General features: G+C 44.2%; 1 protein-coding gene across 2 annotated transcripts in view; it reads right to left on the reverse strand.

Annotated features, from left to right (window-relative positions):
- PPP1R12A (protein phosphatase 1 regulatory subunit 12A) overlaps positions 1–26,020 on the reverse strand; it is a 167,884-nt gene that overhangs the window by 104,857 nt on the left and 37,007 nt on the right. For both annotated transcript variants that reach the window (XM_073541516.1, XM_073541515.1), the window contains exons 2-5: positions 20,541–20,671; positions 18,569–18,687; positions 10,865–11,024; positions 10,586–10,730 (exon numbers count right to left, since the gene is read on the reverse strand). In XM_073541516.1, the coding sequence (XP_073397617.1) occupies positions 10,586–10,730; positions 10,865–11,024; positions 18,569–18,687; positions 20,541–20,671 (555 nt within the window). The remainder of the gene's footprint in view (positions 1–10,585; positions 10,731–10,864; positions 11,025–18,568; positions 18,688–20,540; positions 20,672–26,020) is intronic.

A 26,020-nucleotide genomic window follows, 5' to 3' on the forward strand; every position in this document is an offset into this window, starting at 1 on the left:
AAAACCTGTGGCCGCGAGAACCGGAGGGCTTAGAGGGGCGGCTCCTAGACCTCCAGCGAGGGGCAGGTTTGAAGAAAGGTTTCCTTCTTTCTCCCTGAGCGGAGGGACGGTCCTGTTGAGAGGATCCGCCTGAGGAAGAGAAAGGCCGAAAGGGCCGAAAAGGCTGAGGGCCCTTTCTGTTGAAGGTGCGTCTTGGCCTGGATTGGGGCAGAGAAGTACTTTTGCCTCCGGTGGCATCCGAAATGATCTGGTCTAGCTTGGCCCCAAAGAGTCTGGCGCCCTGGAAAGGTAGGCCAGTGAGATTTTTTGGAAGCCGGATCTGCATTCCACGCCTTCAACCAAAGGATGCGGCGAATAGTAAAAATGTTGCTGTTTGCTGTTGCTGAGCAAGCAGCAGCATCCAGGGAGGCATTCAACTAGTATTTACCAGCTTGGGCAATTTGATCTGCTCAATCTGCTAGCTCCTCTTGGGGAGCTGCTGACACAATGCCTCGAAGTATCTTGGCCCAGGCAGATATTGCTTTCGCCACCCATGAGGCGGCAAAGTTAGGGCAAAAGGAAGTGCCTGATGCCTCAAAGGCTGATTTGGCTAAAGCCTCAATCTTTCTGTCCGTAGCGTCCTTGAGGGATGCCGCATCGGGAATGGACAGGACTGTGTGAGATGCTAATCGGGTCCACCTTAGGAGATTCTGACCATTTGCTGACAAGGTCAGGACTAAAAGGGGTAAAGGATGTCCAGACATTTTCTTCACGGGAAGCGTTTCCCAGGGTTTTCCCAGTGTCTTAAAAGGTAGTGATGTCAAACTTGTTGTGATTAGGAAAAAGCTTAGAAGGACGTTTTACCCGCTTGAATGAAATGGATTGGTCCTGAGCAGTAGCATTTTCCTCCTTTATTTCGAGCGTTCGCACAATAGCCGAAATAAGGCTACCTACCATGTCCTGCGTTCTAGAGGTGTGATCTGCGTTAGAGTCAGACTCTGACAGAGAGGCTACATCTGACCCGACATCTGCCTCCGAGGAGGGGGAACGGGCAGAGAGGGGCACCCTTGGTGCTGCCGAATCTGAGGAGGAGCTAGACAGAGTCCGCTTCCTAGTTCTTTCTCCTGATCTGTCCCTGGGAAGGTCATGGTCATGTGAGTGCGAATCACCCTGAGAGGTGTTCGGAGCACTGGTGGCGGCAGAAAGATGTGGCATACTTTCCAGGACCTGTACCAGGGACTGTGAAATTTTGGTGAGGTCTGAAACCGACTGAGACATAGCAACGGTCAGACCTGAACCCGACTGGGACATGGCAACGGCCCACTCAGGAGGTGGGGGAGTGCTCTCATCCCGGGTGTTAGAGGAGTCCTGAGGCGCCGACATGGTGGAAGGACTGCAGGACGAAGCCTACCAGACACCCAGCGATGCAGCAGCAGTAGCGCAGCCGAGACCCCCACCGGAACACAGATGAGGAGGCTGGTATCTGAGGTCCCAGAGAGAGAAAAGACGCTGCAGGAGCACAAGATGGAGGCTGTGCACTCAGCCACGAGACACGCAGGACGGAGGGCGGGGTGATCAACCTAGGCACCCCCTGTAAATGGCCAGTCAGGCCGAGAGCACCAAAAAGGAAGGGGGCGTGTCCGGCCGAAGAAACTGAAAGCGGCATCCTGATAGGCTGGCCCACCTGTGGGGGCGTGACCAGTCTGCTATGAACGTATTGTCAGAGTCGGGACCTAGGAAAGGCAGGGGGCATGCCCGGCGCTGGAGAATGAATGGAAGGCGCCGATTGGCTGACGCGGGCAAGGAGGCGTGCCAGAGCAGGGGAGAAGAGGCTGTTGATAGGGGAATGCCGGAGGGGGCATGGCCTAAGCAGAGAACAGCCCGGAGGAAGAAGGCTGTAAGAAAAAAAATGTCGGACAGCGTGCGCCACGTGAAAAAAAAAAGGCGCGGAATTTGAATCTGAGTAGAGGAGAAGCAGGAGCTGCAGTGGCATACCGATGGGTGCTCCAGGGGCTTAGCGGTGTGGGGAGGGAGGGGGGACCTACTACCTGTTTCTTGAATCCGGCTCCTCTTCATAGCTGAGGTTGACATCAGGAGCCCTCGGGAGGGAGAGGGTCCTGGGAATAAAAATCCTCCTTCCCACACCCTGTCCTGATGGCGCAGAAGACGGTGTCACCCTTAGGAATAAGGGTGACCAGTCTTCCTCTCAGCACTCTCCAAGGAAAGGGGTGAGGAGGGGAATAGGCAAGGACTGGCCACCAAGAGTCACCCTGAAAACACCCCGACGGGGGACAGGGGACAAAGTCCTGCCAGCGGGCCCGAGAGTGGGCAATGTGGGTGACACCACACTGCTCTCTCGGTCGCTTAAATGTGGGAAAACAGGGTGAGAAATCTGCACCCTGTTACCTGACGAGCTGTATCTGAAAAATAAAGGTGAAAAGGTTAATAAACACACAAAATCTGTAAAGAAAAAATACTGCGGATCTGGTGTTAGATCCAGGTCCGCCTCCTTCAGACACTAAGCAAAAACTGAGGTAATTTGGGCCTGTTGGTAGGTGTATACTGCTGGGGAGCAGCTAACTTTCTTATTTGCATAGTGTCAGCCTCCTAGCGACAGCATACACCCATGGTAACCTGTGTCCCCCAATGAAGCGAGAAAGAAAAAGGTTTCTCCACTTTCTCCTAGTTAAAAATAACTGATGACACAAATTAATATCACTGATGAAACAGTCCGTTTTTATTGTGTGTAAAAAAAAGAACTAAATGAGGCCCAAGGAGAAATATCCTTATCTCACAGATAAGTGATATTACACGCAAAGTTCCAAATATATTTAAGACCACTAGACATGGACAACCACTTCCCGTATGTGTACTTAGCCCAGGTATCGGACCATTTCAGAATACAATAAAACAGAATAATGTGCAATGCCCTTAGTCTGGTGTATAGGCTGGAAATAGGGCTCCACTCACCATACCGCAGGGCAGGATATATAAGCATATCTGGAAAGCACAGCACACCGTGTTATGCTATAAAACTAGACATTACCAATAAGTTAAAGAAGCACGCCCATGAAGTTATTTTTTTCATTACATCAGTGTATATGTCCAAGTACTGAAGAGTGTATTATTTTTATCTACTGGTGACTTATTCAGGATCCATCGCCGTTCTTTTTTCTCAGTGACATCACAGCTGTTACACAACTCTCTGGGTCAGGCTGCGCTCTGGGAGCTGGAAGTGGCTTTTGCAATGTAAGGCTATGTTTATACATGGAGTTTTTTTTGTTTTTTTTTTTGCTGCAGCAAAACAGGCTCTCTCAGCAGTAAGAAACTTGCTGCAAAAATAGAATTAGACTTACTGGTAATTCGGTTTCTAGAAACCTTCCACGCCAGCATAGGAGGTTGTCTCCACGCCCTAATGGGGGACAGGAAGCACAAAGAGGTTAAAAGGTCCTTCCCACCAGTGACTTATAACTGGACACTGTAGCACCTTACGATTCTCAGATTTTGTCCAAGGGAGGAAAATAGTGCTGTCGTGGAAGGTTTCTAGAAACCGAATTACCGGTAAGTCTAATTCTATTTTCTCTAGCAACCTTCCACGACAGCATAGGAGGCATAACCTATACTGCACTTGGGGGGGGGGGGGGGGGAGACAGCGGCCTGAAGAACTTTTCGGCCAAAGACAATCCCTGTTGGACACAAGGTCCAACCGATAATGCTTAGTAAAGGTATGTAACGAGGACCAAGTTGCCGCTTTGCAGATCTGCTCTGAGGATGCGCCTGCCCTCTCAGCCCATGATGCAGAGGTCGTGTTGAATGAGCCCTGATCCCAGTAATGGCGTGATGTTCTGCGCTAGATATGCTTCAGAGATGGCTTTCTTGATCCAGTTGGCAATGGTGTTCTTTGCCACCTTCTTTCCTTGGTTTGCACCCAACGAATGGATAAACAGATTGTGGTCGATTCTGTAGGATTTAGTAAAACTCAGGTAGTGAAGGACTATGCGCCTTACATCAAGTGTATGAAATACCTCCTCTTTAGGATTTGTTGGGTTCTGGCAAAACGAGGGAAGAATTATCGCCTGTGACCTATGAAAGTCAGACAATCTTTGGGAGAAAGGATGGATCAAGAGAGAGGGCTATGGAATCATCTCTAATGGTTAGGTAGGGCTCTCTGATTGAAAGAGCCTGCAGCTCTCCTATACGTCTTGCCGAGGTTATTGCTACAAGGAAAGCTACTTTACAGGCGAGAAGTTGAGAAGTACAGGACGATAGGGGCTCAAAGGGGATTGAGTGAGCCCCTTAAGCACCACATTCAAGTCCCATGAAGGAACGACAATTTGTTTTTTTGGGTGTAGCCTAGTAGCTGATGTCATGAATCTTCTTATCCGGCGGTGGCTGGCTAAGTCGCAGTCGAACATTGATCTTAAGGCTGAGACCTGTACCTTCAGGGTGCTAGGCTTTAGGCCTAACTCGAGCCCCTTCTGCAAGAAATCTGGTATACGGGAGATGTTAGGATTTGCTGGGTCAGGAGGATTCTGCAGACACCATGATGAAAATTTCTTCCATACTTTGTTGTATATGGCATTGGTGACTGGCTTTCTTGCCTTCTAAAGGGTCGCGACTACCACCTCTGATAGACCCTTGGCCCTCAAGATTTGGGCCTGATTAACCATGCCGCTAACGTCATCCCCGCAGGTTTTGGTGGAGTAGGGGGCCCTGCAGGAGGAGGTAGTCTTCCAGGGGTAGGAGGAGCGGCCCATCTACCTAGAGCTCCGTGATTAAAATATTAATATTCGTCCAGAAAGGCTTTGTAGGCTGTTCGACCTCGTGCCACCCTGGTGCCTGAGGTGTGCCACTGTCGTTATGTTGTCGGAGTAGACCTTGATATGATGACCCTGGACCAGGTGTCTTGCAGCAAGGAGAGCTTCTTCCACTGCCTTGAGCTCTCTGAAATTTGAAGATCTCGTACTCATTTCTTGACTCCATAACCCCAGGAATGGCAGCTGGGATACTACAGCTCCCCAGCCTTTTTTGCTGGCATCTGATGTTACCATGATCAAGGGGACCTGGGACCAGCTGACCCCTTTGCGCCGGTTTTGGCGGTCAAGCCACTAGGCTAGTGAAGCCTTTACCACCTGGACCCGTAGAAGCGAGTAATCGCGAAACGGCCGTTGTCCGGCACCTGCCTCCCCTAGCATTCCTCTAACGTCCTGCATGTCCACACATTTGATGGAATTCATGTGAAATAAAGACGCACAGTTTTTCAGCCATATCTGTGAGTGCTGCATATTTCTTTTTTTCGCTTCACATTGAAGCCTTTACCTTTCCTGGGGTCAGGATTCTTGTTCAGGCAACTGAGGTCTCTGTTTCAATTTCTTAAAATATGAGACTGGAGGATTCTGGAATGGGCCTGCGCCCACGGTACTGACTGGATACAGGACGTCATTGACCCCAGTATTGACCTCTGTTTTCTGAAACTCAAGATCTTTGATTCTATAGCCACCTGAAGATCCTCCGGCAGGAAGGACATCTGTCTTCTTGAGTCTAAGAGGACTCCCAAAAATCTTATTTCCTGAGAGGGCTGGATCTGCAATTTTTTTATTTTCGGGATCCACCCCAGGGATCAGCGAATGTCCAGAGTTTGAGTCACCTGATTTTCCAGGGTCTGGTAGGAGGTTCCTATTATCAATAGGTCGTCCAGATAGGGCACCACACATATACCTCGACTTCTGATGCGAGACACAGCTTCCGCCATAACCTTTGAAAACACTCGTGGGGCAGAGGATATCCGAATGGGACGCACGTTCATAGAATCGTAGAGTTGGAAGGGACCTCCTGGGCCATCTGGTCCAACCCCCTGCTCAAAGCAGGAGTCGCTAAATCATCCCAGTCAGATGTCTGTCCAGCCTCTGTTTGAAGACTTCCATTGAAGGAGAAGTCACCACTTCTCGTGGCAGCCTGTTCCACTCATTGATCACTCTGTCAAAAAGTTTTCTAATATCTAATCTGTCTCCTCCCATTCAGTTTCATCCCATTGCTTCTAGTCTTTCCTTGTGCAAATGAGAATAAAGTTGATCCTTCTACAATGTGACAGCCCTTTAGATATTTGTAGACAGCTATTAAGTCTTCTCTCAGTCTTCTCTTTTGCAAACTAAATATTCCCAAATCCTGCAACCTTTCCTCATAAGACAGGGTTTGCAGACCGGTCACCATTCTGATCGCTCTTTTCTGAACTTGCTCCAGTTTGTTGATGTCTTTTTTAAAATGTGGTGCCCAAAACTGGACACAATATTCCAGATGAGGTCTGACCAAAGAGGAGTAAAGGGAAATAATGACTTCACGAGATCTAGACTGTATGCTTCTGTTAATACATCCTAGAATTGCATTAGCCTTTTTTGCTGCTGCATCACACTGTTGACTCATATTCAGTCTGTGATCTATTAGTATACCCAAGTCTTTTTCACATGTGCTGTCGCTTAGCCCTATTCCTCCCATTCTGTATATGCTTTTTTCATTTTTATTGCCCAGATGTAGTACTTTGCATTTCTCCCTGTTAAAAACCATTCTGTTAGTTGCTGCCCACTTCTCCAATTTATTTATATCTTTTTGAATCCTCTCTCTCTCTTCTCTAGTATTAGCCATCCCTCCTAGCTTTGTGTCATCAACAAATTTAATCAGTTTACCCTCAATTCCTTCATCTAAATCGTTGATAAAGATGTTGAACAATACAGGGCCCAGGACAGAGCCCTGTGGTACCCCACTTGAAGCATTCTTCCAACTGGATGTGCAGCCATTTACGACCACTCTTTGGGTCCGATCACTAAGCCAGTTATGAATCCACCTAACAGTTGCCTTGTCCATTCCATACTTAGTCATTTTTTCTATAAGGATTGTATGAGAGACTTTGTCAAATGCTTTGCTGAAGTCAAGATATACTATATCTACAGCATTTCCTTGATCCACCCAATCAGTGATTCCATCATAGAAGGAAATTAAGTTAGTCTGACATGACTTATTAGTTACAAACCCATGCTGACTCTGTTTAATCACTTCATTCTTATCCAGGTACTGACATACATGTTGTTTAATAATTTGTTCAAAGATCTTTCCTGGTATTTAAGTCAGACTCACCGGCCTATAGTTGCCTGGGTCCACCTTCTTCCCCTTTTTGAAGATAGGAACAACATTTGCTCTTCTCCAGTCTTCTGGCACTTCTCCTGTTCTCCAAGAATTTTCAAAGATTATGGAGAGGGGTTCAAAAATTTCTTCTGCTATCTCCTTCAGTACTCTGGGGTGTAATTCATCTGGACCTGGAGACTTGAATTCATTTAGGTTAGCTAAGTGTTTCCTCACTATCTTTCTGTTTATAGATATCCTGGATTCTTCTATTCCCTTAATAGTACTGATAGTGCCTGATCTCTGGACCCTGACGGATCGCGAACCTTAGATATTTCCTGGGAGCAGGATGTATAGGGATGTGAAAATAGGCATTCTTCAGATCTATGGTTGCCATGAAGGAAAAAGGCCCTATTAAGGGGATGGCAGTCCTTATCGACTCCATTCTGAATTTGCGGTATGCAATGTGGCGGTTGAGATTTTTCAAGTTTATTATTATTCCCGCCTCTCCTGTGGGCTTTTTTTTTTTTTTACTAAGAACAGCCTGGAATAACGGCCCCTTCCTTGCTCTCCCACAGGGACTCGAGAAATGGCACCTGATTGCAGAAGGAGCTGAACGCCAGACTCCAGCGTTGCCAAGGCCCCCCGAGATGGTAGGGAGGTGACACTCAGGCACCGTGGGGGGGGGGGGGGGGAGGGGAATTTGAATTCTAGAACAAGACCCTCCTTGATCACACTGGGGACCCAGGGGCTGTTGATCTCCAAAAAAATTCAAAAGCCTTCCCCCCCCCAACGGGGCCGAGTCATTGTTTTTCCTGCTGCTGGGGGACCAAGGTGTTCTTGCCTCTCCCCTTTACATAGCTCCATCTTCCTGTCTTTCCCTTCCCTTTCGGCTGGGATGACCGGTTCTGGGGGGCTCGAAAAAAACTGCCTTCTTGGGGCCTTCTGCTCAGGGAGCGCTTTCTTTCTATCTGTGGCCTTCTCAAGGATTTCATCCAAGGCTGGGTCAAAGACGTGTTCACCCTTGAAGGGGATAGATCAGAGCTTAACCTTAGAGGTAACATCCCCGCTCCATGTTTTAAGTGACAGGGCTCTTCTGGCAGAATTAGATTGTACCATAGACCTGGCAGAGGTGCGGATCATATCCATGGATGCGTCCGCCAAGAAGCCTGTAGCTCTGTAGTATGGGGAGGGAGTCAAGAAGTTCGCCCCTTGAGGTCCCCCGAGCAAGAAGATTCTCTAGCTCCTCTATCCACTGGAAGAGTGATCTAGAAACGCATGTGGAAGCAATTCCTGACTAAGGCAAAAGCAGAGGTTTCCCAGGACTTTCTTAGGAGGCGTTCTGCTTTGCGGTCCATTGGATCCCTAAGCTGGGATACATCGTCAAATGGAAGGACTGTTTTCTTCACTACTCTTGCTACCTGGACATCAACTTTTGGTTTGCATCTCCCTCCAGGGGGAATCTATGCCTGAGCTCCGAAGGAGCCGAGAAGCGTTTCTATGGGTATTCCCATTCTTGGGAGATCATATCCCTTATGCTCCTATGTACTGGAAACCCTGCCAGACTGGGCCCTTCGAACCCTCCAAACATGGTCTTGTGCCGACTGAGGGACTGGTTCGTCCTCTAGTCCCATGGTGACACGCACCGCACTGACCAGCTCCTCCATATATTCCGAGGAAAAGAGGCATCTTCTGGCCTCAGCTGATTTAGAGGTTCTTGGTTCCTCCCATTTTTCAGATCCTGAAGCATAGGAATGCTCTGACTCGGAGTCTGAGTCCTCTAGTTGCAGCCTTCGCTTTTTTGTGGGAGGTGAACCCACAGCTGGTGGAAGTGGAGGAGGTGGAGACAAGGCGGCTAGGGATGTCTGAACCTGTTGTGTGACCAAGCTGCGGATTTCCTCAATCAATGAGGGGTGCTCAGACCTGACCACTCCGTCCGTGCATGTCTGACATAATTTTTTCCTCCAGTTTGAAGGCAGCTTTGTATTACATATGGCACATTTAGCTGGTTTACTGGTGGTATTGGTGCTTTTATGGGCAGACTTTTCTCCCTACAAGAAAGGAGAGAAGCATTTTGATGATACCTACCCAGAATTGCACCACTAGGACCCACCCCAATAACACACTCACTGTGGCTGGGGCAGCGCTGGGCTCTGCAGATGCAAGGCAGGAAGAACCGTCCATGCTGGCCAGGGGATTTGTCTTACCTGTCGGCTTCTTCCGGCGGGTTAATGAAGGGTTAACTCCGCCCTCAGCGCTTTGCTCACACTCACTTTCCCCCTCCCAGGATCCGAGCAGGTACGGATCCAACCGGCGTGCTCCCAGCTGCCCGGGGGCCGCCATAGGTCCCGACGTTTCGTCTGAGCTCCCTGAAGGAACGCGTACCCCGGAAGTGACCCGCACGCGTGACGTCACTTCCGGGTCGCCGGCAGCCGCGCGACATGAGGAGAGACCGGAGAGCTGCGGGAGGCCTCCGGTCAGGGATCACTGGCCCACTTTACTCCCAGGGGGAGCGTGGGTGGGCCAGGAAGGTCCCGAATTCAAGAGAAGACGGGAGCAGCACGGAGAAGGGAAGGCAGAGCCACCGACCACCACTGCCCGGCCTTAAAATCCACAGATACAATGCAGCAGCTGGCCACGCAGCATACCCAAAACCTCACACTGGTGAGAGGGATGTGGGAGGGACCTTTTAACCTTTGTGCTTCCTGTCCCCCATTAGGGCGTGGAGACAACCTCATATGCGGTCGTGGAAGTTTGCTAGAGAAAAAGCTGGTTTTGCTTGTTTTTTTTTGTTACATTTCTTGCTTAGTTTTTGTCATGCTACATGTATCTCTTTGTGCATGCTTGATAGTTAAGTGCAAAAAAAAAAAAAAAAAAAATGTAAAAATCTGATTCTACTTCATCAGGTTTAAGAACAAAAAAAAAAAAAAAAAACAGCAAAACCTCATACCTGCTTTTTCTTAGTCTTTTCTTCACCACCAATAACGTTTAAAAACGCTGAAAAGAAATTACATGTTCTATTCTGCAAGGTCAAAGGTTTTGCACTAAATACTGACAAAAAAAAAAAGGTGTGCATCAGATTTCTGAAATATCAGACATAGCTGGTACTGCAAAACTAGAGCTAAAACTAGCATAAAAAAGCTGGCAAAAAGAAAAAAGAAAACACACCAAACACACATGAACATACCCTAAATAAACCTAGGGAGCGTCTGAAGAGCGGTGATGTCACTAAGAAAAAAAGAGCGAAGCAGCTCTGGATCTCAGAGAAGGTGGCAGTGAGTATATCATCAAACCACATGCCCATCACACAAATAAAAAAAAACTAACAGGAGGGCTTCTATAAAGAGCAGCATATGCCAATGTATGACTATATAGTTGCAAAGGTCGGAGGGATAAATCTGGAATTCTTTCAACCAACAAAAAGCTCAAAAAGGCATGTACAAGTGGAAGCAGTGACATGACTCTGGAGCTCCGGATCACATGAATCACCTACCACTTTGTTGACAGCATCCATATCACACAGATTTTCCACAAGGATCCTAGAAGCCTCTTCTTTACCCCAGTGAGCTGCAGCATGAAGTGGCGTCCAGCCATCATAATCCTTAACATTAATATCATAACCGGCTTGAATTAAAAGCCTGCAAACAAAGAAGTGATTCATTTTTAATAATCTGAATGTGGTCAATAAGTCTCAGCGTATGAGCTGTGAAAAAAGTAAAATCCAACACTAAAAGTATGGTGTATTACGACATCCAATGCTATAAATACTTACTTTAAAACTTCAGTGTAACCTTTAGCAGCTGCTACATGCAGAGCCGTACCACCAGACTTTGTATGCCGCGTATCATTGATCTGCCCACTGTTCAGCCATTGTCTCGCATCTCGAAGCATGATCCGCTCTTCCTCTTTCCTAGCAGCTTCAACATCAATACCTGCTCAATACACAAAGTGTTACATTCTATTTAGTACACTGCAAACCTGCTGTAACAAACAGAAGAGTGGATATATTTATTCTGTGTATATAACTGGTAAAATGAAGGCTGGAGTCAGTGTGAACACATACTTCAGCTAGTTGTATCTACAGTCAAGCTGGACAATTGAATACATATTAAAAAAAAAAAAAAAGGGCATTTTAAATCTTCCTTGCAGCGAAAAAAAAAAAAATTATATTACACTTTAAATCCTCTCATTTTCCCATTCGTATTGCTTTCCAACTTGTTGGGCCCATAAAAAAAGGTCAATGCTTCCAATAATCACGTAGGTTCAGGTTTTCATTTTACGAAGTCTAGGTTTAAAAGACTGAGAATATATTGGGTCTGGCCGTTCCGGCAAAACACCTGCCCACGTCACTTCCAGTCACGTGCACTCACTGGAGACCTGGAAGTCACAAGCAATCATCGGGGAAACACATGCTGAATACACACCACATGTAGACACCGGTAAGCCTGGCACGATTTTTTTTTATCCCATTCTACATACAGCGAAACACACAAGGCCTTTTCCTACGTGTGGTGCTGTACTACGTGCAGGTCATTAACCCCTTACTGCCACGTGACGTACTATTCGTCCATGTGCCCTGGGACTTAATTCCGTGGTGAACGACGCTGATCGTGGCCGGGTGTCAGATGATTATCACAGCTGACACCCGGCACAATGTGGCAGGGGCTGTCACGGACCGCCCTCCCGACACGTTAACCCCTTGCACACCGCGATCAAACGTGATCGCGGTGTACCGGGGGTTAAAGGGAAGCATCGGCAGGGAGGAGGCTCCCTCCGTGCTTCCCTGAGCCCCCCACAGCAGCGCAATGTGCAAAACTGCTGCGGGGGGGCTCCATCCCTGCAGGTCCCCGAATCCAAGATGGCGACGGGGACCTTCGGGGGCCTGCAGGGAGCTGGCTTCCTCATGCCTGCAAAGCGCAGGCAAGGAGGAAGCCTGTGTAGTGCCTGTGACAGATTGCTGATCTGTCACAGTGATCTGTGATGTGACAGATCAGCGATCTGTCACAGGACAGTGATGTCCCACCTGGGACAATGTAATAAAGTTAAAAAAGTGTAAAAATAATTTTAAAAAAAAATCGCTAAATTCAAAAAAAAAAAAAAAAATATTCCCTAATAAATTCATTTTGAAAATAAAAAAAAAAAATAAAAAAGTACACATATTTGGTATCACCACGTCCTTAACGACCCACCCTATAAAACTGTCCCATTAGTTAACCCCTTTAACGAATCCCTTAAAAAATAAAAAAAACGAAGCAAAAAATAATGATTTATCATACCGCCGAACAAAAAGTGCTATAACGCGCGATCAAAGAGACGCATATACCTATCCATGGTACTGCAGAAAACGTCATCTTGTCCCGCAAAAAACGAGCTGCCACACAGCATCGTCAGCAAAAAAATAAAAAAAAGTTATAGCTCGCAGAATAAAGCGATGTAAAAAAATATTAAATATAAAATTGTTTTCATTGCATAAAAGCGCAAAAAAACAGACATAAATGAGGTATCGTTGTAACCATACTGACCCGAAGAATAAAACCGCTTTATCAATTTTACCGCACGTGGAACGGTGTAAATGCACCCCCCAAAAGAAATTCATGAAACGCTGGTTTTTGTTCATTATGCGTCCCAAAAATCGGAATAAAGAGCGATGAAAAAATGTCACGTGCCCGAAAATGGTACCAATAAAAACGTCAACTCGTCCCGCAAAAAATAAGACCTCACATGACTCGGTGGGTCAAACTACGGAAAAATTATAGCTCTCAATATGTGGTGATGCAAAAACTATTTTTTACAATAAAAAGCGTCTTTTAGCATGTGACAGCTGCCAATAATAAAAACCGCCATAAATAGTAAATCAAACCCCCCCGTTATCACACCCTTAGTTAGGGAAAAATAATAAAATTAAAAGAAAATGTATTTATTTCCATTTTCCCATTAGGGCCAGGGCTGAGATTAGGGTTAGGGGTGTGTTGGGGTTAGGGTTGGAGTTATAATTGGGGGGTTTCCACTGTTTGGGCACATTAGGTGCTCTCCAAATGCAACATGGCGTCTGATCTCAATTCCAGTCAATTCTGCGTTGAAAAAGTCAAAAGGTGCTCCTTCCCTTCCAAGCTCTGCCATGCGCCCAAACAGTGTTTTACCCCCACATATAGGGTATCAGCCTACTCAGGACAAATTGCAAAACAACTTTTGGGGTCCAATTTCTCCTGTTACCTTTAGGAAAATAAAAAATTGGGGGCAAAAATATTTGTGGAAAAAAAATGATTTTTTTATTTTCACGCCCGGGCGTTATAAACTTCTGTGAAGCACTTGGGGGTTCAAAGTGCTCACCACACATCTAGATAAGTTACTTAGGGGGTCTAGTTTCCAAAATGGGGTCACTTGTGGGGGGTTTCCACTGTTTAGGTACATCAGGGGCTCTCCAAACGTGACATGGCATCCGATCTGAATTCCAGTCAATTTTGCATTGAAAAAGTCAAACGGCGCTCCTACCCTTCTGAGTTCTGTCATGCGCCGAAACAGTGGTTCCCCCCACATATCAGGTATCAGCGTGCTCAGGACAAATTGCACAATAACTTTTCCAGTCCAATTTCTCCTTTTACACTTGGTAAAATAAAAAAAATTGAACCTGAAGTATTTTTTTTGTGAAAAAAAGTTAAATGTTCATTTTTTTTAAAAAATATTCAAAAAATTCCTGTGAAGCACCTGAAGGGTTAATAAACTTCTTGAATGTGGTTTTGAGCACCTTAAGGGGTGCAGTTTTTAGAATGGTGTCACTTTTGGGTATTTTCTATCATATAGACCCCTCAAAGTGGCTTCAAATGTGATGTGGTCCGTAAAAATAAAATGGTTTTGCAAAAATGAGAAATCGCTGGTCAACTTTTAACCCTTAAAACTTCCTAACAAAAAAAAAATTTTGGTTCCAAAATTGTGCTGATGTAAAGTAAACCTGTGAGAAATGATACTTAAGTTTTTTTGTGTGCCGTATCTCTGTGATTTAAGGGCATAAAAATTCAAAGTTGGAAAATTGCAAAATTTTCGCCAAATTTCCGTTGTTTTCACAAATAAACGCAAGTTATATGAATGAAATTTTACCACTAACATGAAGTACAATATGTCACGAGAAAACAATGTCAGAATCACCAGGATCCATGGAAGCGTTCCAGAGTTATTACCTCATAAAGGGACAGTGGTCAGAATTGTAAAAATTGGCCCGGTCATGAACGTGCAAACCACCCTTGGGGGTTAAGGGGTTAAATAGCCCCTAACATTGACAGGGACTTTATGGTTTATCTTTTACATTGGCCTTACACAAGAGTCTCGGTGTATTTCTTTAATAATGGTCTAATACTACAGCTGAATAATGATTGATTATATTTCAGTTACTATATTTCTGATCCTACATATGACTCCTTTATCAATTATGTATTTTATGTAATGAGTTTAAATATAATTTAGGGTATGTGCACACTTTGCGGTTTCTGCTGCGTTTCCGCAGCGTTTTTGGCTCTGCAGAAACGCAGCAGATTCTGCTATGGAAATAAAAAAAAGCTGTGCACATGCTGCGTTTTTTTCCGCACGGTTTTGCTGCGGTTTTCAAAACGCAGCATGTCAATTGTTTGGTGCAGAAACGCTGCAGTTTTACACCTCATCCATTATGAGGTGTAAAACCGCAGGGCAAAACCGCAGAAAAAACGCAGATAATCCGCAGATAAACCGCAGCACTTTGTCCTGCGGATTTCCTGCGGTTTTCTCTACAAAATCCGCAGAGACAAAAAACTGTGTGCACATACCCTTAAAATCTCCAGGATCATCGTGTCCCAAAAACCTTTGAGTTAACATATTTTGCTCAGCCCTGCACATTTACGCATTATTAGGATATATTGCGATTATATCTGATCCTCCCCTTGTCTTACGATACATACGGGTCTTTGAACATGCTACCTAGTAACTTTTTCATCACCTTGTATATACATTAAAACTTAAAGAAAAATATATATTTTTTTAACAATTTAGGCTATATCTCGTAAAGGTTTTGAAGATATTGCATTTGTTAAGATACATTACAGATACTGATCACACCTAGTGCATTGCAGGAGGCGCGACACACATCACATCTAAATCGCTGTAACAATGGGGGTGAAACGAAACTAGGGCCTATATAGGTCCAAACTGCATTTCCAACAAGTCCCTTTGAAAATCAACCTCAGATGTCCACGTGTCACATACGTGTTCAGCCACAGCTAGAACACGTACCTCCTTACAGCACAATGCAGATAAAATATAAGATGCTCCAACTGAAATCAAGTGTAAAAAGGAGAACATAAAAGGGATTGAGGGCGAGGGTCACATTACTGTTTCAAGCTCTGCTTCAGGCTTTTTTCCCTTCGCTCTAAAGGAAATGTGCTCAGTATGCTGCACATTATGTCATTTTATTTTATGGCCTTGCAAAAGATGTTCCAGAAATAAAAAACATTAGGTTTACTCTGATGTAAACTGCACATCCCTTGGGATTTACCGTACTTGCTGTTGAGCAATCCATGACTTAAGAGAGCAAAGGGGTCAAATAATATGACGTCTACTATAAAGAAACAGAAAAATGTAGAAGATTTTTTTTCAGTGCTGATGAACTGGACAATCGATAATGGAGAATTTTGCAGTCTCCTGCATAACCACAAACTGCCGAGAATTCAGGCATGACGCTTTCTGTGTGGATGAGGAGGGAAGACAAACACACTGATTGCTTACAGCTCGGTGCATAGACCCGAGTTAAATTAGGATCCTTATATTAGAGCTATTTATAAAACTGAATGTTTGTGTGTGTATCACCAACCAATCACAAAGCATCTTTCATTTCACCAGAGCTGTTTCTGATCCCAGGGTTCTATTAAAGGGATCATTGGTATGCAAGTCAGGGAAAATCCACTCAGCGCTCTGGTTCTGACCCAAGGCCCCTCTTAAAGGGATAATTAGTATGGAAGTTAGGGCAAATCCACTCTGCGCTTTGGTACTGACCCCAGGCCTCTCAAAGGGATCTCTGGTATGGAAGTTATGGTAAATCCCTCAGCGCTCTGATTCTCACCCCAGGCTTCTATTGAAGGAATCATTGGTATGGAAGTCAGGGTAAATCCACTCAGCGCTCTGGTTCTGACGTCAGGCCTCTCTTAAAGGGATCCCCAGTAAGAAAGTTAGGACCGTTCTACTTAGCGCTCTGGTTCTGACCCCAGGCTGATGGGATGATGTGGGATATTAGGGGTAGTAGTAGTCTGGTGGCTCTGGTTGACGAGATGTGGGATATTAGGGGTAGAAGTAGTCGTCCGGTGGCTCTGGCTGACGGGATGATGTGGGATATTAGGGGTAGTAGTCCAGTAGCTCTGGCTAACAGGATATGGGATATTATAGTGAATATATATTCATTACAATTTGTTATAACTAACCGTAGTTAGTTACTATGCCCGGGCAGCGCCGGGCTCTTCAGCTAGTGCCATAATAAAGCTATGCTTGTGGAGCCAACTGTCGTAACAGAGTGGTCTCACCTACAGATGGCCACCATGAAGGTTCATGTTATAGCTGGCTTCAAACGGTATGGACCACGCGCATCGCCTTGATGACTGGTAGAGGGATTGCAGGGAGACTATCACCTCATTTTCTCCCTGTAGCCGCTTTTCCATCCCTACATGGGATTAAACGCCATTTACACCATGTTCCATATTATTATGCAAATTATATTTGTCTGATTTTTCTAAATGGTAAGTGCAAATGACAGTCTAAAAAGTCATCACCCGTTAGAGTATACAAATTTTATTGAAGAAACCTCCCAATGATAACAGTATAATCTCCCAAATGAATACAAACTCACAATGCACTGTTCCAAATTATTAAGCATAGTAGAATTTCTAAACATTTGATATGTTTTAAAGAACTGAAAATGCTCATTTGTGGAATTTGCAGCATTAGGAGGTCACATTCACTGAACAAGAAGAGCAATTTAACTCCAAAACATCCTAACAGGCCCAGTTACATGTTAACATAGGAACCCTTCTTTGCTATCACCTTCACAATTCTTGCATCCATTGAACTTGTGACTTTTTGGAGAGTTTCTGCTTGGATTTCTTTGCATGAAGTCAGAATAGCCTCCCAGAGCTGCTGTTTTGATGTTAACTGCCTCCCACCCTCATACATCTTTTGCTTGATGATACTCCAAAGGTTCTCTATAGGGTTGAGGTCAGGGGAAGATGGTGGCCACACCATGAGTTTATCTCCTTTTATGCCCATTGCAGCCAATGACTCAGGTATTCTTTGCAGCATGAGATGGGGCATTGTCATGCAAGATGATTTTGCTCCTGAAGGCACGTTTCTGCTTTTTATACCATGGAAGAAGGTTGTCAGTCAGAAACTCTATATACTTTGCAGAGGTCATTTTCACACCTTCAGGAACCTTAAAGGGCCCTACCAGCTGTTTCCCCATGATTCCGGCCCAAAACATGACTCCTCCACCTCCCTGCTGACATTGCAGCCTTGTTGGGACATGGTGGCCATCCACTACTCCATCCATCTGGACCATCCAGGGTTGCTCAACACTTATCAGTAAACAAGACTGTTTGAAAATTAGTCTTTATGTATGTCTGGGCCCACTGCAACCTTTTCTGCTTGTAAGCACTGTTTAAGGGTGGCCGAATAGTAGGTTTATGCACCACAGCAAGCCTTTGAAGGATCCTAATCCTTGAGGTTCGAGGGACTCCAGAGGCACCAGCAGCTTCACAAATCTGTTTGCTGGTTTGTAATGGCTTTTTAGCAGCTGCTCTTAATCCGATGAACTTGCCTGGCAGAAACCTTCCTCATTCTACCTTTATCTGCACGAACAAGTCTGTGCTCAGAATCAGCCACAAATCTCTTAACAATACGATGATCACACTTAAGTTTTCAGGAAATATGTAATGTTTCCATCCCTTGACCAAGGCATTGCACTATTTGATGCTTTTGGCAGCAGAGAGATCCTTTTTCTTTCCCATGTTACTTGAAAACTGTGGCCTGCTTAATAGTGTGGAACATCCAGTTTTCCTTTTATTGGGCTCACATGGCAAACTAATTATCACATGTATCGGAGATTGATTTCAGTGGTCCAAAGAACCCCGAGACACAATACCATGATCAATGGGCTTCATTAAAAAAAAAAATATGACACTTAAAACCAATTTGCATAATAATTTGGAACATGGGGTACCTGCAGATTATGATATATTTAGCTAAAAAGTGATTCTGGATAGGACAGGTTCCTAGTAATCATCCAAAAAGTTGCAAAACTTCAGGGAATCCCCAAGTTTGCAAAAAAATAAAAAAACCTGTACTTAAGATATTGTTCCAGAGTGTTTTGTGTCTGAGGGTTTTGAATAAGATGTACATTACACATCATTAAGTCTGTACACGGTCAACATTGATAGTCTAGATATTTTGCCTAGAAACATGATACTGGTACCTTGACGATTAACTTCATTCTGAAGCAGTTCTTCCATTGCCTCTTCTTCAGCAATGTCTAATGGAGTGTCACCTTCACTATTCACTGCTCCTACATTTGCGCCTTGGCTAATTAAATATCTGCAAGACAGAAGGATTTATTAGACATTTAACAAACCCAAGATATTGTTGCCAATATCTCTCAATATCTGTCCTGATTGGGAGCAATTTCAAAGTACAAATGTGAAAACAAAAACCAGAAAGGTTAAAATTATACATTTATTAAGGCCTCATTCACTATATAGCTAAGCATGCATCTTTGGGGTAGAGCTGCAGTTCTGGCAATGGCAGGAGCAAGTGATAAGGAAAGGTCATCTATATCAATAGCCCGGACAACCGCTTTAATCCCTTGGCGTTGCAGCCAGTTTTAGCCTTTAAACCAGGCCATTTTTCTTTCCACTTATCTACAGTTGCATTCCAGGAGGAACAACATTTCTTGGAGACATAAGGGCTTTTTATTTTTCAGAATGAGCTGCATTTCTCAGTGGCATCATCTTGGGGCTCATAGAAATGGAGATTTAGTAACTTTATGGGAAGAACTTACAAAAAAAATAAAATAACTTCCGCTGTTCTTTATATTTTAAATGTTACGCAAATAGTCATGCGACAGTGTAAACTTTATTCTGCGTGTCAAGTATAAACATGGCGTTAACAAAATTATATAGATTTATCTTTTATTGCTCTAACAATTAACACTGAAAAAAATCCCATGGTTTTGATTTTCCATCATTGCAGCTGTGAGGGCTTATGTTATGCAGGACAAGCTGTAGTTTATTGGGGACATCTTGTGAAGCATGTCTTTTCATCACTCTTTAACTCAGAGGGGGCGTTACCTTTTGTTCATTAATTATATTAAACACTAATCACCATTCAGTATCATTGCCATGCAAGTCCATATCACACCAATATTACATTTATAGAGGTTTCTTCAGGTTTTGCCAGTTTTCCACAAGAAAATACTTAAAAAAAATTTGTTGGAAGCCATCATATTCTGACAGCCATAAGTCTACTTTTCCATCGATGGAGCTGTAGGAGGCCTGGTTTCTAGCAGTACAAGCTGCAGATCTAGCACCACAAATGTGACATCTGGAGTGGATTGTAAATTTAACCTAGTAGCCAATTTTCATTTCTGCCGCTTTTTCACTGACAGAGAATAAGGGGTTTATCGACTTTAAAATAAAAAAAATAGATTCTTGCTTGGCTACTCAAATGATTTAAGTTTTTTCTTACGTTTATGTTTTTTGTTGCCGATATTTTGGGAAAACAAACGCATGTTTATTTTTCCTATCTTTAACGTTTACTTTTTTTGAACGACAGTACAGCTGAAAAACTGCATTTAGTTTCCATACGTATTTATATATTGGGCTTTTTTTCCCACTTGACAATCTTTGGCGGGAATTTGAACAAAATACATTATTTTGATTTCAGATGTACCCTGCAACTGGTACGGCTTTATAAGCCCCAGTTACAGGAATAATTCACATTCCAGGCTACATAGCAAAGCTGACTGGGCCACCTAGGACCCAGCAGACCCTAGTTCCTCCCTACACCCAGAGATGGCATGACTGCTTGACCAGGAGAGGGAAGCCTGACAGTGCTTCCTAATCTGTAGAAATAAGGCTTGTGTACACACGGATCACGAAGGGAAGCAAGGTAAGAAACCATATTTCTCTGGGGAGTCTGGCTGTGTCTGACATCCAGCTTCCCATATGGATACAATCTTTTACAAGCTACTTACCATGAAGCAACTCTTTCAAATATTAGTGCAATGCAAAGTGTATACTGCCCGGCCGTTTAAAGTCTTTGGGCAGACCAGAAGTCAAAGGGTATGCCAGTTTTTGAACAAAATAGATTACTAAACGACAATGCAGGTGTGAACGAAGGTTTATTAAAATATTGTCCTTCACATTTTAATTTTAGGGTGCATAACTTACTCTGCTATGTCAAGGTATCCACAGGAAGAAGCAGCATGCAGTGGTATCCAGCCTTCATTATCTGGTTGATTAATACTGGCTCCATTCTCCACAAGAAATTTGACCATCTCAAGGTTATCATCAATGCAAGCCTGTAGTTAGAAAAAAAGAAAAATACATCTGTAGCCATTTCTCAGCAATGCAGAGAGGAAACAAAATGTTTTCTTTGTTCTCAACCAGAATATAAAACTAGAAAGTGTGAGAAGTATCTAACCATAAGCCAAATTAATAACACAGAATATTCTAAGAAAGAATAGCCTTTTTGGCGATTTTGTATAGTAGCCTCTTAAAGGCTAGTTTCATTTAGAGCCCCATTGGGGACAGCGATGCTAATGTGTGAAAACTGTAAAGCGCTGCGGAATGTTAGCGCTATATAAAAATAAAGATTATTTTTATTAGTTTCACTTGATGGGCTACCCAACAACAACCCTTAGTCAACCATGAGGCCTATAATAGAAATCAGTGCTCCAAAAACATGGCCGCCTTTCACTCTAACAGCCAATTTGATAAAGTAGAGCCACTATCTTAAATTGTCATTAGGGTCCCTTACTTATCCAATCCTAATGCATCATTGAGCTGGACAGAAAGTGGTCATGTCCTGAAACCTACAGACAGAGGTGGTCCCTTACTAGTGCCTTCTTCAATCGTGGGGGAGGAGGACACTAGAGGAGAGTTACCTACTAGAGCCTACAGACAACAGATTGCAGTCAGCTACTAGATTTACTCTAGAAATGGACTTTCCTCAGTCATTTATAGAATGACCCTGGACCTCCTAATGAAAGGCCAACACCATGTTAAATTCCTTAGCAGATAAGGTGTTACAGTGCCTTGCGAAAATATTCGTCCCCCTGGAACTTTTAAACCTTTTCCCACATATCATGCTTCAAACAAAGATACCAAATGTAAATTTTTGGTGAAGAATCAACAAGTGGGACACAATTGTGATGTTGAACGAAATTTATTGGTTATTTTAAATTTTTGTGGAAATTCAAAAACTGAAAAGTGGAGCGTACAATATTATTCGGCCCCTTTAACTTAATACTTTGTTGCGCCACCTTTTGCTGCAATTACAGCTGCAAGTCCCTTGGGGTGTTTCTCTATCAGTTTTATACATCGAGAGACTGAAATTCTTGCCCATTCTTCCATGGCAAACAGCTCGAACTCAGTCAGGTTGGATGGAGATCGTTTGTGAACAACAGTTTTCAGCTCTTTCCACAGATTCTCGATTGGATTCAGGTCTGGCCTTTGACTTGGCCATTCTAACATCTGGATACGTTTATTTGTGAACCATTCCATTGTAGATTTTGCTTTATGTTTGGGATCATTGTCTTGTTGGCAGACAAATCTCCGTCCCAGTCTCAGGTCTTTTGCAGACTCCAACAGGTTTTCTTCAAGAATGGTCCTGTATTTGGCTCCATCCATCTTCCCATCAATTTTAACCATCTTCCTTGTCCCTGCTGAAGAAAAGCAGGCCCAAAACATAATGCTGCCACCACGTTTGACAGTGGGGATGACGCGTGTTCAGGGTGATGAGCTGTGTTGCCTTTACACCAAGCATATCGTTTGGCATTGTTGCCAAAAAGTTAGATTTTGGTTTCATCTGACCAGAGCACTTTCTTCCACATGTTTGGTGTCTCTCCCAGGTGGCTTGTTGCAAACTTTAAACACTTTTTATGGATATCTTTGAGAAATGGCTTTCTTCTTGCCACTCTTCCATAAATGCCAGATTTGTGCAGTGTACGACTGATTGTTGTCCTATGGACAGACTGTCCCACCTCAGCTGTAGATCTCTGCAGTTCATCCAGAGTGATCATGGGACTCTTGGCTGCATCTCTGATCAGTCTTCTCCTTGTTTGAGATGAAAGTTTAGAGGGACGGCCGGGTCTTGGTAGATTTGCAGTGGTATGATACTCCTTCCATTTCAATATGATCGCTTGCACAGTGCTCCTTGGGATGTTAAGAGTATGTGCACACGCTGCGGAATGCTCTGTGGATTTGGCCATGCGGATTTTGTCAAATCCGCAGGTAAAAAGACCTGCGGTTTTACCTGTGGATTAGCCTGCGGTTTTTCATCTCCACAATGGAGGAGGAGATGGCAAACTGCAGCGGAATCCGCAGAAAGAATTGACATGTTTTTGCCTAGTAATTAAATGGTTAAAATTAAAATAACTTTAAAAAAAATCTACTGTGAGTACATTTGTTTTGTTCTTAAGTTTTATTTGTGATTTACCTTTTAATGGCTAACGGAAAAGATGGTAAGACATTGCAAGCTTTCCAGACTACTCCGGTCTCTTCATCATCTGAAGAATCACATTTATACACAAGACAGCACTGTCCTGTGAATAAATGTGACTCTTCAGATGTTGTATTAGTCAATGCCTGATGAAGAGACCTGAGTAGCTTCGAAAGCTTGCAATGTGTTACCATCTTTCAGTTAGCCATTAAAAGGTATCAACCACTGAGGACTCTCAATTCTTCTATCTACTGGCTAACACAGTATAAAGAGATATATATATATATATATATATATATATATATATATATACATATACATACATACACACACTCACTGGCCACTTTATTAGGTACACCATGCTAGTAAGGGGTTGGACCCCCTTTTGCCTTCAGAACTGCCTCAATTCTTCGTGGCAGAGATTCAACAAGGTGCTGGAAGCATTCCTCAGAGATTTTGGACCATATTGACATGATGGCATCACACAGTTGGCGCAGATTTGTCGGCTGCACATCCCTGATGCGAATCTCCCGTTCCACCACATCCCAAAGATGCTCTATTGGATTGAGATCTGGTGACTGAGGAGGCCATTTGAGTACAGTAAACTCATTGTCATGTTCAAGAAACCAATCTGAGATGATTCGAGCTTTATGACATGGCGCATAATCCTGCTGAAAGTAGCCATCAGATGTTGGGTACATTGTGGTCATAAAGGGATGGACATGGTCAGCAACAATACTCAGGTAGGCTGTGGCGTTGCAACGATGCTCAATTGGTACCAAGGGGCCCAAAGAGTGCCCAGAAAAAATTCCCCACACCATGACACCACCACCACCAGCCTGAACCGTTGATACAAGGCTGGATGGATCCATGCTTTCATGTTGTTTACGCCAAATTCTGACCCTACCATCCGAATGTCGCAGCAGAAATCGAGACTCATCAGACCAGGCAACGTTTTTCCAATCTTCTACTGTCCAATTTCGATGAGCTTGTGCAAATTGTAGCCTCAGTTTCCTGTTCTTAGCTGAGAGGAGTGGTACCCAGTGTGGTCTTCTGCTGCTGTAGCCCATCTGCCTCAAAGTTCGACGCACTGTGCGTTCAGAGATGCTCTTCTGCCTACCTTGGTTGTAACGGGTGGCAATTTGAGTCACTGTTGCCTTTCTATCAGCTCGAACCAGTCTGCCCATTCTCCTCTGACCTCTGGCATCAACATGGCATTTCCGGCCACAGAACTGCCGCTCACTGGATTTTTTTTCTTTTTCGGACCATTCTCTGTAAACCCTAGAGATGGTTGTGCGTGAAAATCCCAGTAGATCAGCAGTTTCTGAAATTCTCAGACCAGCCCTTCTGGCACCAACAATCATGCCACGTTCAAAAGGCACTCAAATCACCTTTCTTCCCCATACTGATGCTCGGTTTGAACTGCAGGAGATTGTCTTGACCATGTCTACATGCCTAAATGCACTGAGTTGCCGCCATGTGATTGGCTGATTAGAAATTAAGTCTTAACACACAGTTGGACAGGTGTACCTAATAAAGTGGCCAGTGAGTGTATGTATATATGTGTGTATATATATATATATATATATATATATATATATATATATATCTATCTATCTATCTCTTTCCTGATTTACAGTAGTCATTTTGACATTTTTGCAAACAAAAAGTGTCAAGTATGCTATTGTAAGCAGGAAAATACCTTGAATTAAGGTCCAACGCAAGGAAAAAGGTGAAGAGGTTACTGGATGTTTAGTGTCTAATCATATGAGCACTTCCCTGCACGCATGCCAATGGGAGGGGGCCTAACATGACGTGACCTTTGAATATTACACCAACTAGAAAGTAACGATGAGGTCGTACAACAACTGGGTACCCAGCCCCCCCCCCCCCCAACACATTCTGAACATTCTCCGGGTATTTCTAAGCATTTCTCCCATTTTGTGATGTCATCTAGAGGGGCACAGCACCTGATCCGCAGCGCCATCTTGATTTCTGTGCCATTCCAGAGAAGTAACTTTTTTCTTCCTTCGTTCTATACAACAGATCATGTAAAGAGCTTTGATCACAAGATTTTTGCTACTTGAAGAGTAAGGCTTTGTGCCCACGTTGCAGAAATGCTACAGAATTGTCCGCAGCATTTCCACAACTTCCCGCCGCGGGTAAAAGGCATGCGGAATTCGCATGCGTTTTCCAGAAAGACAAGCGGTTTCAGCTTGCAGAATGCTAGCGCTTTTCCAAGCAAATTGAAGCATCGCTTGGAAAAGTGATTTGACAGGCTGCAGCATCAATAGTAAAAGATAGAACGTTAAAAATAAAAAAAAAAACACGACGTCAGGGGTCATTCGTGCAATGCATCCCTGGGAACGGTACTTGCTGGCAGCGCTGCTGAGGGTCGGGAGGACTCCAGGGGCCGACAGAGGGTAATTATATCCCTTGTTTTTGTTTTAATTCTATTTTTAACAGGAATATGGTACCCAGGGCATAGAGGAGAGAGTCTCCTCTTCTCCAGACCCTGGGTACCATCCACACATGAAACGATCACTTCACGCATGGTGGGCATAGCCACATGCGTAAAGTGAGTGTTTCAATGCAATCCTATGGCTGCGGATTCGCCGCAATTCCGCAAAATCAATGGACATGTTGCGGATTTGTCCGCAATGCGATTCCTCAGCAGATGCATGGGCACAGCAATTGCGGATTGAATTGAAAATCAATGTGATGCGCTTTGTTAGCTTTTTTTAAGCTTTTCCGCAGCGGCAAAAAACGCTTCGGAAACATTGAAAAAACGCAACATGGGCACACAGTCTAACATTGAAACCCTCAACTCACTTCCTGAATCCGCTGTATCACTGATTAAAGCACCACTCCAGCGTGATTTAGTGATTTGGCGCTAGAATGGTGCTACTAACCTAAAGTTCACGTCACATGCAGCAATCTCGCTAGCGAGATCGCTGCTGAGTCACAAGTTTTGTGACACAACAGCGATGTCACCAGCGAGATCGCTGCTTGTGACACTTATCAGCGACTGGCCCCCCTGCCGGGTATCGCTGATCATGCTCGAATGGCCTGGACATTTTTTTGATCACTGGTCTCCCGCTGGCCAGAACGCATCGCTGCGTGGGGCAGGCGGGAGACCAGTGATCTGGTAACCAAAGGTAAACATGGGGTTTCTAAGCGCCACGCAGCGCTTAGAAACCCCATGTTT

This window comes from Dendrobates tinctorius, unplaced genomic scaffold, assembly GCF_039654945.1.
Source record: "Dendrobates tinctorius isolate UK_male_01 unplaced genomic scaffold, ASM3965494v1 ptg000122l, whole genome shotgun sequence".
NCBI classification, from domain to species: domain Eukaryota; kingdom Metazoa; phylum Chordata; class Amphibia; order Anura; family Dendrobatidae; genus Dendrobates; species Dendrobates tinctorius.